This window comes from Lutra lutra, chromosome 8 (genome assembly GCF_902655055.1).
Source record: "Lutra lutra chromosome 8, mLutLut1.2, whole genome shotgun sequence".
NCBI classification, from domain to species: Eukaryota; Metazoa; Chordata; class Mammalia; order Carnivora; family Mustelidae; genus Lutra; species Lutra lutra.
The window spans coordinates 62,598,964-62,620,545 of record NC_062285.1 but is presented as its reverse complement, the minus strand read 5'-3'; the positions used below and the strand labels follow the sequence as shown (position 1 = coordinate 62,620,545).

Here is a 21,582-nt window from a genome sequence, read left to right as displayed (position 1 = left end):
TGTAGGGTTAGAGTAGAAGTTGGACATAGACTGAATTCTGATAAATGGAGACATTGCCCCTGGAGTATTAATCTCTAGGAATATTACAGAATGAGATTTTTAAGCAGATGGTTTGTGAATGTTAAAAAAGGAAAGGTCATCAGGAGCCAATGCAAGTTCAATAAAAATAAGTCATGTCAAACTGAGTACATTACCTTTTTCTTTTTTTTTTAAATGGAGGTGATTATAATGGTAGAACAGGGGAAAGCCACGGGCATTTTTGTGTTTTTTTAATTGAAGTGTAGTTGACACATTTTTGCCTGTTTTGATTTTAGCAAACAGTGTGAAAAAGATTACATTTAGATACAGAATGAAGAAATGTGGACCCAGTGAGAGTATACTTATCTGGGCAATTGATCTTGCCAAGACTGGAACAACGGCTAGAAATCAATTCCTAGAGGAGACAAAAATCAATATGAATTAAAGAAAGCTCCTGCTCCCTAATTCACAAATATATGCTGCCTAAGTACAGATTGTAAGAGCTGAGGCTAATGACTGATCATGTGAAAAGGCTAGGTATTGGCCTAATTAAACTTAGTATGAATCAAGCATGTAATAATAATGTCAAAAAGTTAATGCAAGTCTAGGTTGCATTCATACCTTTGTGACCAGAACAAAGGAAGTACTAGGCTTCTCCTGCTCATTATCAGTAAAGCCGCCCACTGTTCCGGGTGCACCATTTTAAGGCGGGGGGCCGAGGGGCAGCATGTTGATTCTAGAAACATGGTAGTGGATTCTGACACTTAGGCAAGAGTATGATATCAAATTTAAATATTTGATGATAGTAATTGGTGGATGGAGTTGCAAAATACAGTGTTAAGACCCATGAATAGAAGGTGTATAGGGGCGCCTGGGTGGCTCAGTGGGTTAAAGCCTCTGCCTTCGGCTCAGGTCATGATGCCAGCATCCTAGGATTGAGCCCTGCATCGGGCTCTCTGCTCAGCAGGGAGCCTGCATCCTCCTCTCTCTCTGCCTACCTCTCTGCCTACTTGTGATCTCTGTCTGTCAAATAAATAAATAAAATCTTAAAAAAAAAAAAGGTATATATAGGCAGACATTTCATTTCAGTAGAAAGACCGGCTCGTATTTGAAGTGCTGTAATTCCTTGGAGGAGTTCACATGTAGACAGACTGGATAACAACCTATGCAGATGATGTATGCTTGAACCAGGACACGTCAATGGGAATAGGAAGGAAGGGCATAGATGTTTTATGCGTAGCAGGACTTGGTAGTGGGAGGCAAGCAGGGAGTGAGAGAAAGACAGGATGTTTCTGGCTATCCCACCCTAGTAAGTTGTATGTGGCTCACTTATGAATCTGAGTTGCTTTTGTTTTATTTTTTTTCCCCTCCTGTAACCTATCATCGTCATCAACCAAATTTCCTCTTTATAACAGTGTTCATTCTACTGCTTTTATTCCCCTATTTTAAGAAAGCCTTGACTGAAATGCCTTGTGAATTCTTGCCCCACAAAGTATCCCATTTGAAATTCAGTGAGCTATCCATTATCTGGGGAAATGTCAAAATTAATTTGACAAAAACAGGCATGAGGAAAGCAGGGAGCCCTGGGCATTCTGAATAAAGATGTGATATCAGTATTTACCATGGAACTCATTTGATTATAAGTCATCTAGAAGCATGCCACAATAATGGCCAGAAAAGCCCACAGAAGCAAAAGAATTGAGTTAAAGTTGAGAGTCTGCTGGTAAATAACCTGACTGGGCCATGACCTAAAAAACAGCAGTAATGGAAGAAGTTGTAATAAAAATTTAAAGAGAAACACAGAACTTGGCAGAAATCTATACACAGAATGAATTCACAGGATTCCTGGAAAAGTGAAAAGGAGAGACCTGTGGGATTTCAACTGTAGCTGCCCCCCGCCCCCAACGTATTTTGAATTTGTAATTAATTTGGAAGGCTTAAGGGCTTTGGAAAGATGATTTAAAATCCCTTTATTTCTGAAGTCCTACTAGTTAATCCTAGCTTTCCTTATTTTGACAAATAACAATAAAAAGTGCACCTTTACTATAAGCTGCAAATGTATTCCTTAAGTCTGTCTCTGGTTTAAAAATCAAAACCGGGGCGCCTGGGTGGCTCAGTGGGTTAAGCCGCTGCCTTCGGCTCAGGTCATGATCCCAGGGTCCTGGGATCGAGCCCCGCATCGGGCTCTCTGCTCAGCAAGAAGCCTGCTTCCCTCTCTCTCTCTCTCTCTGCCTTCCTCTCCGTCTACTTGTGATCTCTCTCTGTCAAATAAATAAATAAAATCTTTAAAAAAAAAATAAAATAAAAATCAAAACCAAACCAAACACTGTAAGATAAGCTTTTACCCAGAAAACTCCAATGGCTCTGTTAAAAGGAAAATGCATTTACAGTTCCTTCTCCCAAGTTACTTTTTGAAATGTAGATTAATGTGACCTGACAGATTTTAATAACTACCAAAAAGCATTTTCATTAATTATAATGAGCAAACCAATAATATAGATCTCTACAATATTAGTATGAATTAGAATATATCAAGTCAAGACCATACTTGTGGCTGGAGTAAAATTTGACTGCTAAGTCCAAATCCCTTAAAATAAAAACACATAATGAGACATTTGACAGATCATTCAGGGATACTAATGGTATCACTAGCATTTCAGGGTTTTTCGGTAGTCTTAAGTGTTTTTAAAAGTGAATATACTGTCTTGTGGAATAAAAAGGTTGAAGGAGAGAGGAGGTGAACGAGAGGAGGTACTTCTGAGACTTTGAAAAGTGTTTTTACCTAAAAAAAAATTTATTTTTTTCTTTTTTGTAAAAGAACGTCATTCTGAAAGTCCCCCAGGAAGCTGAGCTCAAGATGGCACTCCGGGGAATTAGAAGCCCTCTGTCCCTGTGCCATTCTGCTCTCAGTCCCCTGTGAGCCAGTTGCTTTTTCTCTTAGGACTTCAGTCTCCTCATGTGAAAAAGCAGAAAAATCAGCAGATTCCTTCACTGGGGTATTGTTCCGTGACTGCACAGTGATGGAAAAGCATTTTAGCCATCTTAAAAGCATATTCATAAAATAATAATACAGTAAGGATCTTATCTAACATTTATGGACGTTTATACTTGACCACACAGATTACAGGTACAGGGCTGGCCAGCCTCACAGTAACCACAGCCCTGTGTCGATCAGCCCCACCATCCCCCTCCCCTCCTCTTCAAATGAGCTCAGACTGAGTGGGTTCTGTTCCCCTTATAAGAGCACAGAGAGGCGTTTTTGACTTAAGCCTCTGAGGAAAGTAGTTATAGGCACGGGGTATCTGCCAAATTATCCGTGGGGTGAGAATTAATCCTACTCAGCAATGTTCTAAAATACCAACAGTACAGTCTATCAATAAATAAATATGTCAGGCACTTACCAACACTTGCTAATAGGATTTTCAATTGAACTAGAAATAAGAGCTGTTTAAATTATGCACTATTTTGAATAAACCACCATCAGCTTCACTAAATTTTGCTTTAAAATTTTCATTCATTCATTTAATATTTATTAATCCATATGCTGCAAGGAATACCAAGCAGTATATCTCAGTGTTTCCCCTCAAGGCCAAGATTGGGCCCACTGTTGCCTCTGTCCCCTATGCACTACAATGTCTACATAACTGACAAATGTTAGTCCTGCAACTGATGCTGATTAGTTGTTTGAACGAAAGATCACGAGGCAGTGTGCGGTGTTTGAGGAGTTCCAGCAGCACTTAAAGTCGAGAGGAGTTCGGTTAGGATCCTGGTTCTCAGCTCTGTTTGTGCCTCAGAATTCCCTAGAAAGCTCTTTTAAAAAGTGAAGGTCCAAGCTGGCCTTCTGATGCTAATCTTGCTCCTAGTTAGAACCTGCCTATGTTTGTAACAAGTTTACGAAGGTGACTCTAACGTGCAGCCTTGTTTAAGAACCATTATCTTTGAAAAGTCACATTTGTAATTTTGAAGGCGTTGGTGGTAAATGGCTCAGCCCTGAAGGATACATTTCACCAGGTGCTGAAATCTGTACCGAAAGGTATTCCAGTCCAGAAAACAGTAGGATGTATACATACGCACACACACGTATATGCACTTTCAGTTGTGTGTGTACATATGTGTATGTATATATCTGTATCTATATATATATAAGCAGAGTTTTTCTTTTTTAAAGGAACTTTTTTTTAAAAAGATTTTATTTATTTGACAGATCACAAGTAGGCAGAGAGGCAGGCAGAGAGAGAGAGAGGAGGAGGAAACAGGCTCCCTGCCGAGCAGAGAGCCCGATGCGGGGCTCGATCCCAGGACCCTGGGATCATGACCTGAGCTGAAGGCAGAGGCTTAACCCACTGAGCCACCCAGGTGCCCCTATAAACAGAGATTTATTAAGCAGATCTACTTGAAGGAATTTGTCTATGCAGTGTGGAGTCCAATGCATAGAGCATGGTGGCAGGAAGGGCCAGCTGAGACTCGGGGGCAGGGGTGTAGCTGCTATAGGCCATAAGGTAAAACTTCTTTATCTCAGAGAAGCCTGAGGATATTTTTATTTTTTTTTAAAGACCATCCGCTGATGAGGTGAGTCTCACCCAGATCCTTGAGGAGAATCACCTTTCCTTTTGTTGTCGTTTTAAGAAATATTTTAGCTTAATTTTATTTTTTTAAATTTAAATTCACTTGGTCAATGTATAGTGCATCATTAGTTTCTAATGTAGTGTTCAGTGATTGGAACTATTTTAATCCCGGGTAAAAGCAATGATCTTTGTAGGAGCATTTAGTGAGAAAGTTGCCAGACTTTTTGTTCCACACACATGTGCAGAGATGCATGTGTGCATACATATATACATACAGAGAAAGAGAAAGCAAGAGATTTATTATACAAATTAGCTTACATGATTGCAAATGTTGAGAAGTCCCATGATCTGCTATCTGTAAGCTGGAAACCCAGGAAAAGCCAGTGGTGTATTTTCAGTCTCGGTCCAAAGGCCTGAGAATCGGGAGAACCAATGGTGTGAGTTCTGGACCAAATCTCAAGGCCAGAAAACCATAGGGCGATGGTATAAGTCCCAGTCTCAGGGTAGGAGAAGACCAGTGTCCCACCTAACAGTCGGCCAGGCTCTGAATATTTTATAGGGCAGCTGCTCCTTTAATTACCAGTTTGTGATGTAAATATTTAAGATAATTTAAGTCATTAAGAGTGTTCTTTTTTAATGGCTTGTATCATACATTTTATTTTTATTTTATTTTATTTATTTGAGAGAGAGAACAAGCAGGGGGAGAGGCAGATCCAGAGAGAGAAGCAGGCTCCCCACTGAGCAGAGAGCAGAGAGCCCAGGACCCTGGGATCATGACCTGAGCCAAAGGCAGATGCTTAACTATCTGAACCACCCAGGCACCCTGTATCATACATTTTATAATAGAAATATGTCATTATTATAACCTTTCCTTTAAAGTCAACTGACTGTACGTGTTAACCACATCTACCAAATACCTTCACAGCAGCACGTAGATTAGTGTTCAGCTGCATAATTGAGTATTGTAGACTAGCCAAGCTGACACACGAGCCCTACCATCACGGTGGCTGTAGTACAGGAGGGTTTCCTAACCGCGTGAACCCGTGACTGGAGGTGGGGATGAGTAAGGAGTGTCCAGTGTGTATCGAGTGTAGAGTTGATCTAGGGTAGTGGGAGGAGATGAAGTTAGACAGTTGAAGGCCGAGTGTATCAGTAAGTAAGGCTTATCTTAGGCAGCCTCAAGCAGTTAGATCTCCACCACCGCCCCACACCCCCACCACCTGCCAGAATCTTAGAAGTTTATATAGAGCCTTAACTGTGTTCAGTCATATATGTGGACTAGATGGTCTGAATTCCACATCACTATCTCAAGGCTATGTCCTTGGGGTAGCTTCTCGGGAGCAGGGAAGGCGAATGGAATGCACATTCCAAAGACAGAGGAGCGGTGAGGAGCCTCTGATTGCTGGGGTCCAGGTTCAGGGTCAACCAGCGGTCATGTCCTGTCGATGACCTACCCTACCATGTGACTAGTGACACAGAAGAACCGAATTTTTAATTGTTTAATTTTAATTCCTGTGAATTCAGTAGCTCCGCGGGCTAGTAGTTAATAGCTAGTAGTGTCGGACAGTGCAGCTGGATAGGATGGCAGGCTGGCTGGAGCATGCAGAAGGCACTGGAAGGAGAGAAGCAAGCGAGCAGTCCAGTTAGCGGACCACTCTGACAGTCCCAGGCGGGTGGGCAGTGTGGGAAGAGGAAACGAAGGGAGACAGCTGGGAAGTGAAAGGGGAAGGAACCCAAGATAATCTTACGGTTGGCTACCTGTTTACCTTCTTGCTTCCCCTCCTGGTCTGCCCAAGCCCTTCCTGTCAGTCAGATTTCCCAAGCTCGTCTTTTCTCATTGGCTCTCCTCACACCTTCTCCCTTAGCTCCAGTTACCACAGAACTCTGTGTTAACAGCTCCCAGGTTTCTACTTACAGTCTCAGCCTCAGTCCTTGATCTCTCCACTCAGAAATCTCACAGTCTTATGAGTCTTCCCCTCCTAATCGTGCTATTCTTCCAGTTTTGTGCGTTTTGGTAAATATACTCACCATCCTCTCAGCTGCTCAAGCTAGAAACCTCAGAATCCTCCTGACGTTGTTTCTGACCTGCTGTGTCTAAGTGTAAGTCATGGCTTGCCTGTCCCTTTGTCTTCATTTCTGTTGCTACCCCCTCAGACTAGGTCCCTCACTGCCTTTCTTCCCTGGACTTTCACAGTCTCCCACTGCCACTTTGCCACCCACCATCTGTTCTCTAAGCACTTCCTTAAAAAGGAGAAATCAGAAAATTTCATTTCTTCTGTGATGGCTAATGGAATCCCGCCCCACCCCCGCCCGCTGCCTGCTGTTGCTTTATCTATGACATTACGAAATATCACAGAATAAAGGGTTAATTAATTTCAATTGACTTATTTAATAATATTTATCCACTTAATATTTCTATAACCCTATTAAACAAGTACTATTGGGAAATATCACTGAAATATCCCTTGGGGCATATATTCTAGTGAGAGAAACCGACATTAATCAAATAATTACATGAATAACTACACAATTAAAATTGTGAGAGGTGACATATAAGGACAAATATAAGGTGCTCTGAGAGTGTAAAAGGAGGAGACCTAAGCTAGCTGGGGAGGACAGGGAAGGTTAGGCGGGGAAAGGGAGGCGATCCAGGTAGTGGGGACCTTATGTGCCAAGAGGGGAGGGAAATAGTTTACTTCAGTGGAATACAATATAACCATTAAAAACATTAATGGAATACAGAACCTGACTACTGCTTTGGGATGGAATGTGGTCTTAAACTTTCAAAGCCACCTGGCGTAACTTTTAGAAACCAACGAGACTGAACCGTTATAAAACTTGAATAAGATGGTTCTGTTAAACACTTTCGACTTGAATGTGATCTCAAGTCAATTTAGCAAGTGTCTGTTGGCTTATTTTCCTAGGGGTTATAGGTTAAACCAAAAAACAGGTTTCTCTCCTTCATTGTTATAATCCAATAAAAATGATAGTATGTATACATAAAAATAGTAAGATGACATATTATATAGGTATTTTATCATACTATTATAATTTATATAATGCAAAATTAAGAGCCAGAATGAATAGTATAAAACAGTGGTTCTAAAGGCTTCATAGTCCTATGCTTCACACTCTTACTAAAGTATGGACCCCAAATAGCTTTTTTTAATGTGGGTATATTGATACTTACTATAATAGAACTTAAAACTGAAAAAAGTTAAATATATTAATTTACTTAAACATAACCAATGATATACCCAATATACATTAACATAAAATATTTTAATGAAAAATAACTGTTTTTCTTTAAACAAAAACAGGCATTAGTAAGAAGGGTGGTATTATTTTATGTATTTTACAACTCTCTTTACGAGAAGGCAGGTGGATTTTCATATCTACCTCTGCAGTTAAAAATTGCAGTATGTTGTTTTGGTTGAAGTATATGAAGTAAATCTAGCCTTACACAGGTAGGTAGTCAGAAAAGAGAGGAGATTTTTTTTAAGATCTTATTTATTTGAGAGAGAAAGCATGAGCAGGGAGAGGGACAGAGGGAAAGGCAGACTCCTGGTGGAGCAAGGAGCCTGATGTGGGATTTGATCCCAGGATTCCAGGATCATGACCTGAGCCAAAGGCAGATGCTTAACCAACTGAGCCACCCAGACGCCCCAAGAGTGGAGTTTTTAAATCTTTTCAGGTAATTGTGGGTATTCTTCTTTGATACCAATTTAAAACTTGGCAGGTTGTAAGCATCTTAAAAGTTGGTTGTAGAATGTGAAACCATATTGACAAACTTTTTGTATATTGAAAGCCTGTCTTGCATTTTGAATGGATCTTTACCCAAGCATAATTTTTATCACATGCATAGAATAATTGAAAATATTGGTTCACTGAGTTAAGCAGCTCTTACAGATGTTGACCCATTTCGTTATACAATATGAAAAAAAATGACATTTGCTAACACACGCCCAGTCTCATCAGAAATGCTGATGAATATTGGGAAGCTGTCAAATTCACAGTGGTGAATACAAGTTGTCCTAAATTCTAATACTTGCTTGGAATTTTATCATTACCAGTAAATATTGTCAGTTGTTTTTCCCGAAATGACAGTTTCGCTTTGTTCATTTTTGAAAAAATATCTGCCAAATACCCAAGTCTAGATAACTTGAATTTTGTGTCAGTCATCTGTCGAGTAAAAGTGGTATCTGTGGAAGCATGTGGCAACTCAAAAATTATACAAGCACTTTTCTTCCAGACAACCATCCTCCTTGAGTGTGCATCAGAAAGTGCTTTATGGGGACTTCCATATCTTCTCACAGAGTATTGAAAAGCCGTGTACTCAGGATTTAATTTAGTTAGTCGTTGTTACAGCTTCATGAAGAACATGTTTAAGGGAAGTGGCTCTACCGTATGTGGTGCTGAAGAGTATAAAGACCACTAGTAGAGTTTGGTGCTGCCGCTGAGTAGTGCGAAGACTCTGGCGATGTTACCCATCCCCCCAACTGCTTTTGCACCATCGTTGCAGATGCTAACACAGTGAAGAAGACAGATCAAATCTTAGTATTATAAAAATAGCTATGGCCCCATGGGACCCTTGAAGGGGTCTCAGAAATTTGGAATGCACCCACCCATTGGCAATGACCGTAGCATAGTGAGGGAGAGAGAAACGGGAACTTTCTGTCAGGAAGGCTTCATGAGAGAAGAATGGAGTTCCACCTTGAAGCAGAACTAAGTTTTGGATAGGTGGGAAAGAGAAGGGAAAGAGACTTTAGGAGGGGATGTCACGTAAGTAAAGGAGTAGAGGTGGGAAGCATGGTGATGTAGCCAAAACACTGGTGAGAAAGGATGGTTGAGTTGGAGGGTTAGGGATGAGGAGTGATAATAAAATACAGGATATATTTTATCCTATATTTGATAGGATATATATAGCTATCTATGGGATATATCTATATGTATAATTTATATATATAATTGATATGTATATTTAGGATATCTATGACAAATGAAATTATGAAGGCTCTTGAATACCCACTGGAAATGTTTACACTTTTTCCAGAGGTCATTGGGAGTAACTGAAGGTTTTTGAATCCTGCTACTTGAACATGTTGGTTTAGGACCATCTGTTTGGTAGAAGTGTATAAGGTGAATTTGACAAACAGGACAACTGGATGCAAGGAGATTGATTGGAATATTAATAGTAATCTAGTTTGTAAGGGTCAAGAATGCAGCCTGGAGAGCTGGCAATAGATGGAACAGGGTAAAATGTAGACTAATTGCTTCAAAGGTAGAAGCAATATGAGAACTAAAGAAGAAAAAGTCAAAGGTTACCGGCATATTGTATTTTATAACCACAATTCCTTGCCAAGGACATTGTTAGGGAAATGGACAAAAACTGTGTGTTTCTATATAAGGTCTCACATGAGACCTTTCCCTCCCACCCAAATCAGAATGCTTCCTTTCATTCTGATAATAAGAACTGGATCATTGAACACATTTCCTTTTCACCCTGCTGCCAGGAGGCTTTGTGCCAAGTGTCATGTTAAAATCACAACAGTTACAGTTGTCCCAGCAGTTAGTACATTTTCTTCCTTCTACTTTCTCTGGCCCTGATTCTCTCTATTTACAGTTCATTAATCTTATTATTTTCATTCTATTTGATGCCAGATGCCATAAGACCGCTTTTGAAAGAGGTGGCAGTGGGAGAGTCTTTGAAGGGTTCCTGGTACCAGTTCCAAGTACCCATGAAGGGGGTGTGTTTCCCATTCCACCACACACAACTAAGCAGTTCTCAGATACCAGTTGGGTATCAGAATTCAAGTCAATTCTGACACTGTCTACCAGGAGATAGTATCAGATTCCAAAGGTTAAGGACTCAGTCCTACAAAATTGCCTTCCACTCCCCAGTTGAGATGGACCCAGGCCGTTACTGGGGCTTCTACCATGTGACTACAGATTGGAGGTTCCAACAACCTTCTTTCTAGGTTCAATCAATTTGCTGGAGCAGCTCACAGAACTCAGGGTAACATTTACTTATATTTACCAGTTTATTAAAGGACATGAATCAACAGCCAGATAAAGAGATATGTGGGGTAAGGTATGGGGAAAGAGCTTGGGGCTTCCATGTCTTCCCCTGGTCTGCCCCTCTCCCTGTGTCCCCATGTGTTCACCAACCCAGAAGCTCTGCAAACCCAGTCCATTTGGTTTTTATGGAAGCTTCATTGCATAGCCATGATTGGCTAAGTCATTGGCTAATTCAAACTCCAACCCTTTTCCCCTCCCTGGAGGTGATGGAGGGCACTGACATTTTCAACCCTCTAATTACATGGTTGGTCCTCCTGGCAGCCAGTCCCACACCCTTGGGTAGGGTTCAGAAGTCATCTTTATTAATAAGAAGACACCCATTTCACCTTTATATCTCTGAAGCATCTTCAGGACATAGAGATGAAGACCAGATACATCTGAGAAAGAGATTTTTGGTCATCTGAATAGCAAAATACATATTTCTTATAAATCAGTATATCACAGGGAGAATATAGTGTCACGATAATATATTAACCCTTCACGTATTTTGTTCACTCACAGGATAGGGCACTCTACATCGGTCACATTTTACTCAGAACCTTAAGAAAACTAAAGACTCTGATGTCCAGAACCGAAGGACCAATATTAAATTTCAAAGAAATTCGATAAATTCCATTAATCTGGTTGTCCAAAGCAAATGAGAAGCAGCAAATAAGAGTGTAATGAAATACCTATTAAAAACAGGTAAAGTGATACCAAAAGAAATGACTTCATAATCTGAGTAATGGCAGAGAGAAAAAGCAAGAAGCAGGTGCAAATTCCTAGTGACTGTGGAATATGTAAATGCACCCACCGCAGCTGGTCGTCAGCAAAGAACTGTTCTGCCTTAGAGAAAACCAAGAACTCACAGTCCTTGAGCTTTTACCGTGTTCCAGGTGCTGTGCTATTGCTATTCATGTATCATTGTTCTTAATCTTCACAATATCCATGCATTTCTTTCTTTGATTTCCACCTTTTCACAGATGAATAAATAGTTTTAAAGAAATAAAATATATACATAAAGGCATACTGCTTTGTATGTAGCAGAGTTGTGTTTTGAAATCAGCTCAGCTGGAAAACAAAGCCCATGTTCTGTATTCTTATTTGGGGGTCTGTTCATTTTTACCTCCATCATAACAATAATAACGATAATAATAGCAGCTAAGTGATGTTCAATAACCTCTTAAAAGATATAAAAAATATTGTGTACTGTATTTGAGAAAATTTAGAGTATAAAAAGGTTAAAGTGACCTTTATTAATTGGTATAAGGTTTATCTAAAAATGTTTCATCAGAGCACTTTGCTTCTTGAAAATTCCCAACAATTGGCCGGGAGAGGATTTTGTGAAGTGTTATTTTTTTATTTACAGTCAGTTTCAAACATTTTTGTGCCATGGTTTTAAATTAGTCCTATTTTTTTTTTTTAAGTTTTATTTTGGAAACATCTATGCATCCTCGTTTTCATACCACAAAGAACAGCCATTCCTGTAAACTGCTTGTGAGTTAAGGGAGAGAAGGTAATATTTATATAAAACATTAACCAACTGATAGGTGTTATCGTATTGCTTTGCTTTGCTGGGCACTAGATGCTCTGATTTCTTTTTCTTCCTCCTGCTTTGAATGAGCTTGTAAACACCAATTCTCAGAGAAGTAGTCTGAGAAGATTATGGCCCATGGATACATGGGACATAACAGTCTTTGAGGGAGTGAGTGTTGATGACAGGACTCTTGTGTTGCAAACTCTGAGCAGCTGAAAAGCTAAAAATAACCCAGGGCAGTTCTCAGATGAGAAACAGCAACATTCTGTAAAAGATGAAGAGCCTCTGGGAGTGACGGATTGTAACTTTAAGGGAGCCTGGGAAGAGGAGTTGGACAGGAGCCTAGGAAAGAGCTTGACTTGTTGCCTTGGTTACACCCCCAGTGCTACCTTCTTCCATATCGTCTGCAGTTTGACAGTCTGAATAACCAGTTTGAAACCCTGTTTTCTGTTCATTCTAAGATTATAATCACCTTCTATGAGGTAGGATTTTCTTTCAAAAGCTTAAAATTTCAGGGACTTGTAATCCAGGTCATATGTGACTTAGGTGACTAGGAAAAGGAAATGGTTCACAGCAATGGATTTGGTGAATGAGAACTACCAGTGAATATTTTTGAGTCATAACAAGTTAGTTTTCCGAGAACTGAAACTAGATATGTGAAAGCCACTTGAAATATGGTTGCCTGAGAGGAATAGGAGGGTAGGTGGAGGGGAACTCTGTAGTTATAAAGTCACAGGAAAACCATTGTTTCTTAAGACTGATGATCTTAAAGTTGTGGACAGAATATTGTGAAAGCCCATTAAATCATCAAGGATCTGGTCCAAATATTCTTTTGGTTCTAATGGATTCCAGAATATAAGATTGGGAGTTATTTCTTAAAGGTCCAAAAAGTGTAATTAGAACAACCATCTTGCCTAGGTGGGAAACCTTTAGAACATTTTTCCTCAAGAGGTAGTACAAACTGAAAATTCTAATAGATTCAAAACATGTTTAAGAATGTTAAATCCATAATGTGTTATGAAAGCAAAAGCAGGACACTTTGGGGATATTGAAACCTTAAGAGGTCAGCCTCCAGGAGGATAATCATTGCCTCTCAGAACTACCATCTTCTACCACTTGACTTGTTTTATCACATCTATCACTTTATCTTTCCACAGGTTTTATTGGGAATATTAACAGCTTAATCTCACCCACATTTCACCAGTGTTACCGTTATTGGATGTGAACTACGCAAACCAGTGATGGCTGCTTCTGGAAAAGCATGAAAACAACCACTTTAGGCATTTTCACACTTTTATCTTTTTCTTTGTGATTTTTCTTATTCCTCTTCTTTTCTGCAGATCACCATTAAGGAATGCTAACCAGAGGTTTTAAAATGGTTGGAAAGTGTATGGAAAAACAGGAGAGAGAAAAAATATATATAGCTATGCCACTGAAAATCCCAATCCTAGCTCTTACCACAGGGTTAAGGAAAAGGTTCAAACAGAGCCCCTGCCTTGGGAGGAGTGTCCTATGAGCATCTCCCTGAAAATTTTCTGAAAGCCTGTTATCTACTCTAGTTACGTAACTCCTTTTAAGGAAGTTCTACTTTAAAAAGGTCATTAAAAGTTCTATTTTCATATTTCCTCAAGCTTGGTTCAGAAATTTGAAGAATATATAAAGTCATGTGAGAACTTCATTTGATGAAACTACTGTTTCCTTGGCATGGGCTGGAGGAGAATATTTAACAGTAATTATGCCTAAGACATTATGCCTTTATACTCACCCAGCATCTGAGATGTGATGTTCTAATAACAGAACTCCAGAGTTTATTTTAACACAAGCAAAAGGAAACAAAGGCAAAATGCATAAACCAAACCAGCAACCTGTGGGCATGTGCCTGTTCCCTTGTGGGTATAACCAAAAACACAGAAGCAGCAGCATCATTTTCATGACACAACCTAATGAGCATTTATAAGTGAGCTGTATCTATCCCTGTTGAGAAAGAACTAAAACCCATAAGTTCAGCTATTTGGGAACTGGTTAGAGCCAATTACCAATGCCTCCAACAAAAATCACTTATGGACTAAATAAGTGTTAAGTTCTAAAAATTTTTTTTTCGGAAATTTTTGAGTCAAAATATATAACTGTTACTTGGTAGTTACAGAGGTAGCATATAAACTGTAATGGAAAGTATGTCAGCTTGGGGCAAGGATCTCTAAAACTGGTATAGCACATTCCAATTCAATGTCTGAAATTTCGGAAAACATGTCTACATCGTTGAACCCACAACTGATGGACCGTACCCTAAAATATTTCTCCCTTTTCCTTTTGGGACTTACTTGGTAATTTTATGGGCCCCTTCTATATTACCATTTACCCACTTGCCCCATTTGCCTGTATGGTCTTTAGGATCTCATCAGTGAAACTCAAGAGAATCTACTGAATAGGGATTAAATAATAATATAATTCAGTTAGGTCAAGAATAGTAATTGGCATTTCACAAAAGCAGTAATTCAGTTGGACAGTACCCATAAAAATGTTGGCACTCTCTTATTAAAAGTTGCAAATGAAAAAAAGATATTTTGACGATCATGGGGAAAGTGAAAATAACTGAAATCTGGTGAGGGTGGAAAAGGAATTTTCATACTCTGCTGGTGCAAGTATTCATTTATCATAAATATTACAATGACAGTTTAGTGACCTATATGTCAAAAGCTTCTGAAAAGGCTGTGCCACTTAAAATCTTCTAGAATTAAGCCCAAGGAAATAGTCATTGAACATGTACACAGATACACATATACAAGGATGCTCATTGCATCAGTCTTTATAAAAGCAGCAAATTGGAAACAATTTATGTGTTCATCAGCAGAGGAAATGTTTATATTGTAGTGATTAAATATGACACAGAGCTTTAGATCAAGCTAGAAAAATGTCTGAGAGATGTTTACAAAACAGTATATAGGGTATGGGACCGTTTTGGTTAGTGTGTGCACACGCATGAAAACCTGAAAGGGTTACTCCAAAATACTACACTCAGCTCAGCTCTGGGAGGTGGGATTACAAATGACTTCTGTTTATTCCTTTTTACTCTTCCGTATCTTCAGAATTTTTTAAATTGAGTATATATTACTTTTATCATAGGGGAGAAAAGGTAATTTTTTTTTTCCTAAGAAAAAAGTAATTTTTTTCCCTAAGAAAAAAGTAAACCGAGCTTGTGCTATATGGAAGGCTCAGCAGAGAACTCACGGTGAACAAGACGTGGCCACTGGCCTTCAGAAGTTAATAGCATGGTTAACAGAGTGGGAAAGGAGACTGGTGTGTACAAATATTCTGGGTCAGGTCTTGAGTACACCTGGATCATTACAGCATCACCATCAAGGGATCTTTGTGGAACATTCTGACATGCTTGACTCTGAAACAAACCAGAGTCCTTATTCTGGATATGCCTTCCTCCTGGAACGGACCCTCTTTCTGCTGACTTCCTTCCCTTTAGTGTTCCTGAATGCCCGAGTCCAGTCAAAAACATGCTCGCTCATCCCCTCCAAGTCACCAGTTAACTGACCTGACTTCTGGTTTGGCTCCCGTGTGTGTCCACGTATTTCTCCTTATCCCTGTGAACAAGTCAATTCCTCTTTTCCATGCTACTTTCCACAATACCAGTCTTTCTACCTTCGGCATCAAGCCTTCCATACCGGCAGGGCTTGGCATTTTTCTTTCTACTTTGCATTTTCTCACTATTTGTTTTTGCAGATGGAAGAGGAGATCTCATAGAAGGAAAGAATTTGGAGGTTCCACTATTATTTATGCTTTGAATCTCCTGGAATTCTCCTACAGTTAGGGAAAACACTTAAGAGTATATCTCGTAACTGTATGGCATGTAAATAAAATTCCACTGTGCTCCGTATTTTGGGAGATCTAAATATTTACATAAAGGCTTTTGCTTCTGAACTTCGATTTCCCTAGAACTTGCTATGCCCATGGATTCAGGGTTGACTGAAAAATTAGAAGATCCAATATTTTCACTTTAGTTCTCTGTGATTAAAGTTGGCTTTTTTTCCTGTTGTGTCCTTCTTGGAGTTAGTTAGCTTTGTTTTACTGGTCTTAAAGATGGCAGAGAGTCACATTTTTTCCACATTCACATATCAGTTGCTCTTTAGTTGTGTTAGTGTTTTGATACTGTTTATTTTTCGTGATGTAATTCCTCAATCATTACTGTTAGGCATTAAATCTTTCTTGCATCCTGCTTCCTATAAAGGATGAGACCATTACCCAAATAAGCTTGGACTACTCTCCAATATCATAGTAAATGACAGCCCTATCAGGAACAGATTCTTTGACAGTTCTGGACATAGAATCAGATATCACTTGCTGTCCAGGGAAGGTTTCACTCATGCTTACACATGAAAGTTTGAGCAAAAATCCCAGTTGGACTGCTTTTTATGTAGATCTTGGACATATAACTTCAATTCAGCATTTTAAGCTCTAGGAATAGATAGATGCCTCTATTGTGGAATGGGACTTCCAATCTTGTTTTGGCAGGGTTATTTGAGGACCCAATTTGTGGACACTTGAGAAGGATGAGATTGGACAAATGTTTAGCAGCAAATTATTTCCCGGCCTTGCCAAGTGCTGATAACAGGGATCGCATAGGCTGCTTTAGTAAGATGGGCCGCTCACCTAGAACAGAGCAGTGCCACTCACACGGCGGCTCCCCAGCCCCTGTCTTACCCCAGCCCTTCTTTCTCCACCTAGAAGACAGACCTCACCATCTTATGACCCTTCATATACCAGCAGCATCCTCATCAAGAAGGCTAAGGCCTTATTTAAGCCAGAGATTGCTTATGAGAAATTTTCCTACCAAATAATTACTGGAAAATGCTCATTTTTGGACTTGTCTTTCTGTCCAGTAGGACGTTCTTTCTCAGTCTCTTGTCCTATAGTAAGTATGAGGTCTTAACTGAATCCTGGGGTGGGACTTGTACCCATCTATACCCCTTAGCCAATAGCAAAATTTTTTCAAGTTCCTAAATTCACAACTCTAGCTTAAAAGCACTGGGCACAGAATTTTGCTGCTTCCATTTTTTATCCTGATTTGGTTAAGGCAGGTCCTGCCCTCTGGGGCTCTTTTGAAGGATCCGCCCCGCAAGTAAAAGAAGGCAAGAAGCCTGCCGAGAGGAAGGAGGCCTGGATAACATCGTTTGCATGGATCACACTGGACCTCCCTTCTTATCTGCTCTCCTCTTCTCCGCAGCCAGGTTCTTACTGCTCAGACCAGCGTGTCTCCTCTGCATCCCAAGCGTGAAATGTCCAAGGCAACAGCCAAAGACAGAGGTGGTCAGGTCCCCTGTTCCTCGGTGGCTGGCAGCACGGGTTTTGATATAATGGCAAATGAATATGGGTTTTTTTTTTAAACCCCTGCAGCCTTTAAATTAAAGTACATTAGGTCATGTGGCCACCAATGAGTAAATGAATGTTCGATTGGTGGAATCCAGTATCCTCGGGATCAGTGAGGGCATTGGTTATTTTTGTGTCCTTTGGGTAATACCTAATAGTGCAATTGCCAGATCCTAGGGTAGCTCTATTTTTAACTTCTTGGAGAACCTCCATACTGTTTTCCAGGGTGGCTGCACCAGCTTGCATTCCCGCCAACAGTATAAGAGGATGCCCCTTTCTCCACATCTTTGCCAACATCTCTTGTTTCTTGTGTTGTTCATTTTAGCTGTTCTGACAGGTGTGAGGTGGTATCTCATTGTGGTTTTGATTTGTATTTCCCTGATGATGAATGGCAACAAGCATCTTCTCATTTGTCTGTTGGCCATCCAGATGTCCTCTTCAGAATAATGTGTGCTTTCAAGGGTTTTTGTGTTTTGTCTTGGTGCCATTTGACTTGGTCAGAAAGCATAAAGATCAGGTTTTGAGTAGGAACCAAGAAAGGCAGAGAGGTCAGGACTAGACTAATCCATCACTGAACAATTAGTCATTCTTTAAAGAAGTTTATCAGTATTTATCCTGAGAGATTACTAAAACTTTACTTCATTAAAGCAAAACTTTAGGAGAGGAATTAGTTTTTAATTCTCTGTTATTTCAATGTCCTATTGGGTGAGTTAGGGCTGTAGTAGAATTATTACTGAAAAATCCAGCCTTTAAAAAGACCCAGTTTTGTTCATAAATCAGTCTTTTTAAATTTAGGCCAGATTTCTTGTTTGTAACCTATTCTTTCCAGCCCTGCGTTGTTTCCTCCTTCTTCCCAATTGCCTAGTAGGAAATCTTCTGCTAAGAGATGGGAAACCTGGATTTCATAGCAGCAGAAAACTGGCCTCCTTTCCCTGGCATTGCGTTCCAGGAATACCATATCAGAGTTTGACCTAGTTATTTCATACAGACGGCTGATGCCAAGTCACTGAGGCTTTCCTCCAAACAAAGGGCCATGGTCTTCTGTCACCCATGAAAGACATGCATACAGACCAGAATACGTGGGAGCTGCCTTCTGGTCCATGTGGCCAAGCTAGGGCCGTGCTCAGGGAGTGCCGGGAGCTATGTGCAGATGTGGTGCTCCTTCCGGGTCTTGTGCTTCGGACCCTCACGTCAGTGAGTCCGACTGGATGCCACCAAAGGCAACAGAACGTGGGCTACAGAGAACAAATGGCTTTTGTATGCTTTTCAGACGTCTGTAATGGTGACCAGGTTCTTGTGACTCCCTTCCACCCAACTCTGCCTCCCCTTTGCCGTTCTGAAGAAATTATTCTTTTCTTTTTTTTTTTTTTTCCCCTCTACACAAAGTTTTCCCCTAGCAGCCACCCTGGCTGTCACCAATAGTGACATCTTTATTGAAATGAAGAGAAATGGAAGGAGCCCAAAGGACTTTGTGGCTGAAATGAAAAAGACAGGGCTTTAGCACTTTTGTATAGCTTGAAACACTTTTACAGTCGATGGGTGTGAAAGAGCTGAAATTGTAAATAAAAGAATCGATAGTGGCCCCAGCCTAAGGCAAGGATGTGTCTGTTGTCCTGGCTCCACCGTGCTCAGGCTGGGGAAGTCACACTGCTGGTGGTTAGAATCCCTGGTGAAGTGTGACCGGTGTGAAGGTGTGTGGAATCAGGTTACACCAGCAGCATGTGCTCCACAGGTGAGGCAACCCACTGAGTGGCAGGCGGTGTGACTACTGGCAAGTAAACCATCACCTGCTCCCTGGTGGAAAAGAAAGGAATGACAAGTATCTTATATACATTCAGCAAAAGGTCTCTCTTGAAAAGTGTGAAGGAAAGGAAGAAGGGGCGGTGAATTTTGTATGAACTGATGCTAAAGTACAGAGAAGAATTAATCGCATTTAGGGATTAAGTGGTTCTACCAAATGACTACAAAATGCCATCCCCCCATGAGTTTTTAATGAAAAAAGTTACAAATTTAGAAATGTTACATATCAGTTAAAAAGTAGTCTGATTCTTCAACAGCAACAGAATTCACATCAGCGTCCCCACAAACTGTGTGAGAAACACAAACCCAGGTTTTTGCTTAGAGCAAATTAAAACCATTCTTTTCAAATCCACATGGTAATAAAGATTGTTTAAACGCTGTTAGGTCTGTGTTGCACCATTATTTCTTTATTTTTAAGCCATAAGGCTTTTAAGCTCTAAACTAAAGACTCACTTATTTATGATTGTCGCTGGGGTCATTTGTTTGTTTTATTTGCTAGGCGAGATAGGGTATCTTTTGTGGATTCAGGAACAAATACCAACAACCACTGTAGCTTTTGTGTTTATCAGAGCGTCATCTGGTGCATGTTTAATGTTATAAAGTGGTACTTTCTGTGAAGTGGTGAGGTCCTGTGAGAAAGGTTAGAAAATATGGCTTAAGAAGGATGAGATTTTTCATGAACGGTGCTTTGTCTTTGATTTTTCTTCCTAAAAGAAGAAGAAACTAAACTTCTCTCCTTCAGATAGGTACCTCTGGTTACTCTGTTTATTTACAAAGTGGTAACTCCTTTGCTGCTCGAGGAGGGAACAATTCTGAGGTGATTGTGTTTACACAGGAAATACTGATAAATTCCCATGTGTTTGTAGAATGATCCTAAACTGCTTAATTTAAGGACTTCTTTTACTTAGAACACGCTATGCTTGCAAAGATCATGGTGACCTTGACCTCTTGGTTAAGCAACTAGCAATGGATTTCTTTTTCTCTATAAACACACTGATGTACCGATTAAAACTAGAAAATAAACACTTATAAATGGACACTTAAAAATTATGTTAAAATTTGTTTTCCCCCACACAGGAAGAATTTAATGGGAAACCCAACTCCCTTTTTTTTAATGACGGTCAGCGAAGAATCGACTTTGTTCTAGTATATGAAGATGAAAGCAAAAAAGAAACCAATAAAAAGGGTTCAAATGAAAAACAAAGGGTAAGTTTTCTGTGTGTGCTATTCTCCTTTTTATTTCTTATTATATTGTGAAGTGGAAAAAAGGGCTATTTTTATGTAAGCAATAAAGTAAAACTGATGTTTGAGGTATCATGTACCAAACATACCTTTATATTTTCTCTTCTCATCATTCCCTCAAGGCATGTTAACAATTTTTGTTGTTGTTTTGTTCATTTGAAGCCAAAACTTCCTCAGGCTCTTAACCTCAGTGGGTTTCATAGCGGAGGGCAGACTTTCTCCTAAGGAATTGTACTTTCTATCTGTAGAAGAGATTTACATTAAAAGCATACTTGGCTATTTGCTATGAGGTGGGAGAGGACGCTAATGATTAATAATAATTGCCAGCAGAGTAACAACTAGTATTCAGCGTGCTCTCATGGATAAGATGAGCCTCGTACATGCATTGTCTCACATCCTTTTCATAAGAACCTGTGAGGTACATTCTGTTACGGTACCATTGTAGTTGGCAGAAGTGACCTTGAGGTTAAATGATTGCCCAAGATCACCAACTCTAGGATGAGAAATAGTGAAGCCATGGTTCATGACTTTGTCTTGAATGGAGAACCCGTGCTTGTCACCTCTCCCATTTTCTGTCACTTCCCTTCCTTTTTATCCATTACCGGTCAAGCTGCTTCTTCATCCCTTTCCTTTTCTTCAGGCTCTTCTAAGTCACAAGACTATTTTTACCTTCAGACAGTAAACCATTTAGTAGGTTAGGGTTATTTTTTTTTTAAGATTTTATTTATTTATTTGACAGAGATCACAAGTAGGCAGAGAGGCAGGCAGAGAGAGAGGGGAGGCAGGCTCCCCGTTGAGCAGAGAGCCCGATGCGGGGCTCGATCCCAGGACCCTGGGATCATGACCTGAGCTGAAGGCAGAGGCTTAACCCACTGGTTAAGCCTTAACCCAGGCGCCCCTAGTAGGCTAGGATTATAACAAGTGCCTGGATCTTCTTTACCTGAACTGAAACTGTATTAAACTGAAACAGGACAGAAAGGAGAGAGC

General features: G+C 40.0%; 1 protein-coding gene across 4 annotated transcripts in view; it reads left to right on the top strand.

The window, feature by feature from the left end:
• Window positions 1–21,582, top strand: part of ANO6 (anoctamin 6) — a 188,510-nt gene that overhangs the window by 88,492 nt on the left and 78,436 nt on the right. For all 4 annotated transcript variants that reach the window (XM_047739729.1, XM_047739731.1, XM_047739732.1 and 1 more), the window contains one exon: window positions 20,431–20,559. In XM_047739729.1, the coding sequence (XP_047595685.1) occupies window positions 20,431–20,559 (129 nt within the window). The remainder of the gene's footprint in view (window positions 1–20,430; window positions 20,560–21,582) is intronic.